The 2444-nt window shown below is 59.9% G+C and overlaps 1 protein-coding gene and 1 long non-coding RNA gene across 2 annotated transcripts; both read left to right on the top strand.

The window, feature by feature from the left end:
- The first annotated feature begins 30 nt into the window (after positions 1-30).
- SSR4 (signal sequence receptor subunit 4) lies at positions 31-1609 on the top strand. Its single transcript, XM_027633257.1, has 3 exons — positions 31-186; positions 309-374; positions 1046-1609. Exons 1-3 carry the CDS (start codon positions 34-36, stop codon positions 1148-1150), a joined length of 324 nt encoding a protein of 107 aa, XP_027489058.1. The 5' UTR covers positions 31-33; the 3' UTR covers positions 1151-1609.
- Positions 1610-1642: 33 nt separating this feature from the next.
- On the top strand, positions 1643-2242 carry LOC113942122. The gene is made up of 3 exons (XR_003525846.1): positions 1643-1747; positions 1959-2075; positions 2158-2242. It is a non-coding gene; the product is annotated as an uncharacterized LOC113942122 (long non-coding RNA).
- The last annotated feature ends 202 nt before the right edge of the window (positions 2243-2444 follow it).

Below are 2444 nucleotides of genomic sequence, written 5' to 3'. Positions count from 1 at the left end.
GGGGGGGGTTTGGAGGGGCCCTGGGGGGCTCAGATGAGTTTGGGGGGGCTCTGTGGGGGGGTCTCAGCCCCCCTTTTTTCCCCCTTCCTCCCCCAGGTGTCCTGGAGCCTGGAGCACCGCCACGCCCAGTCGGGCACCTACGAGGTGAAGTTCTTCGACGAGGAGTCCTACAGTGCCCTGCGCAAGGTGGGCACCCCCAGGACCCCCCCTCTGCCTCCTGGGGGGACCCCCAGCAGCCCCCTCCTCTCGGGGGGGTGTCCCAGCCCCTCCCTGAGCCCCCCTTTTCCCCCCCTTTTCCCCCCCCCCAGGCCCAGCGGAACAACGAGGACGTGTCGCGGATCCGGCCCCTCTTCACCGTCAACGTCGATCACAGGGTGGGTTTTGTGGGGGATTCGGGAGTTTTGGGGGGGATTCGGGGGCTTTGGGGGGGTCCTGGGCCCTCCTGGAGGGCGGTTTTGGGGTGTGGCAGGGATTTCGAGGGGTGACAGTGGGGTTTTTGGGGTGGCCCAGTGTTCGTAAGCGGGATTTTTGGGGCGTGTTGGTGGTCGGGGAGGGGGACACCGGGATTTTGGGGTGTCCTAGGGTTTTTAGGGTTGGGATGCCAGCAGGATTTTGGGGTGTCCCTGGGATTTTCAGGGGGTGAGCCTGGGATTTTGGGGCATCCCAGTTTCCTGGGGTGTCCCAGGATTTTTAAGAGGCAGACAGTGGGACTTCGGGGTGTTTCTAAATGTTTTTGAGCGTTTCCCAGCATTTTAAGGGTTTGGCACTGGGATTTTGGGTTGTCCCGGGGTCGTTAGGAGGCACACAGGGGGATTTTGGGGTGTCCCAGTGTTTCTAAGGGATTGCCAGTGGGATTTTGGGGCGTCCCAAGGGAATTTTAGTGACCCCACCCCAGGATATCGGGACACATTTGGAGGGTGACTCCTCATTCCAGAGCCCGGGGGGGGGGTTCAGGCGTCCTAGGGGGGGCTGGGGGTTGATGAGGGGGGTCTGGGGAGCTCGGGGGGGATTTGGGGGGCCCCTCTGACCCCCCCTTTCCCCACAGGGAGCCTGGAACGGGCCCTGGGTGTCCACGGAGGTCGTGGCCGCTGCCATCGGGCTCGTGGTTTATTACCTGGCTTTCAGCACCAAGAGCAGCATCCAGGCCTAAGGACCCCCCAAAAAACCCCCCAAACCCCCCCCAAAATACCCCCCACACAACGAGGGGGTGCTCAGGGCCGGGGGGGGGGGGGGAGGGACACCCCTAAAACAGCCCCTCCCTCAAAGGCACGGCGGGGGCAGGGCTGGGAAACGACCCCAAAAATATGGGAAATGATCTCAAAAATATGGGAAATGGTCCCAAAAATGTGGGAAATGATCCGAAAAGTATGGGAAATGATCCCAAAAGTGTGGGAAATGGTCCCAAAAATGTGGGGGTTCCCCCACCCCAGCTTGGGGTGTCTCCCCTCAAAGGGGGGGGGCTGCCTGGAGACCCCAAAATTGGGGGTCTGGAGTGTGGGTGTGTCCCTCCCTTTTATTCCTTTTTGGGGGGGTCCCACAAATTCCCCCCCCTATTCTGGTTGTACCCCAATAAAAACATGTCTTCTCCCCCCAAAATTGGGGGTTTGGAGTGTGGGTGTGTCCCCCTTTTATTCCTGTTGGGAATTTCTCCCCATCCTGGTTGTACCTCAATAAAAACGTGTCCCCCCCCAAAAAATTGGGGGTCTGGAGTGTGGGTGTGTCCCTCCTTTTATTCCTTTTTGGGGGGGTCCCCCAAATTCCCCCCCCCCCCTGGTTTTACCCCAATAAAAAGGTGTGTCCCCCCCAAAAATTGGGGGTCTAGGTGTGGGTGTGTCCCTCCTTTTATTCTTTTTTGGGGGGTCCCCCAAATTCCCCCCCCATCCTGATTGTACCCCAGTAAAACTGTGTCCCCCAAAAATTAGGGGTCTGGAAGTTCCCCCTCCTTTTATTCCTTTTAGGGGGGTCCCCAAAGTCCCCCCCCATCCTGGTTGTACCCCAGTAAAAGTGTGTGTCCCCCCCCAAAATTGGGGATCTGGAGTGTGGGTGTGTCCCTCCTTTTATTCCTTTTTGGGGGGGTCCCCCAAATTCCCCCCCCCCCCCCCAAAATTGGGGGTCTGGAGTGTGGGTGTGTCCCCCCATTTTATTCCTTTTTGGGAGGGTCCCCCAAATTCCCCCCCCATCCTGGTTATACCCCAATAAAAACGTGTGTCCCCCCCCCAAAATTAGGGGTCTGGAAAGTGTGTCCCCCCCCTTTATTCTTGCTGGGGGGTGTCCCCAAATTCCCCAAATAAAGGGGCGTGGCCCCCCCGTGATTTTTGAGGCGCCCCCCCCCGCGGCTGATGACGTCACATGCATCCATTACGTCATCTCGGGGGGGGGGTGAAGGTGGGACCCCCCCCGGGGGGGGGGGGGGGGGTTGTTTCCCATCAGCCCCGGGGGCGGGG

The sequence above is a fragment of the Corapipo altera genome, unplaced genomic scaffold (assembly GCF_003945725.1).
Source record: "Corapipo altera isolate COAL_440 unplaced genomic scaffold, ASM394572v1 58781, whole genome shotgun sequence".
NCBI lineage: Eukaryota > Metazoa > Chordata > Aves > Passeriformes > Pipridae > Corapipo > Corapipo altera.
Note: the sequence above shows the minus strand (reverse complement) of the source record. Positions and strands in the feature narration are given on the sequence as shown.

What these genes read in the sequence shown, in the direction of transcription:
- SSR4 (XM_027633257.1), top strand. Translation starts at nt 34, where the DNA reads ATGAGTTTGGGGGGGCTCTGTGGGGGGGTCTCAGCCCCCCTTTTTTCC. An exon ending in CCTACAGTGCCCTGCGCAAG is followed by an intron (nt 187 to 308) that starts GTGGGCACCCCC and finishes CCCCCCCCCCAG; the next exon opens with GCCCAGCGGAACAACGAGGA. An exon ending in CCGTCAACGTCGATCACAGG is followed by an intron (nt 375 to 1,045) that starts GTGGGTTTTGTG and finishes CTTTCCCCACAG; the next exon opens with GGAGCCTGGAACGGGCCCTG.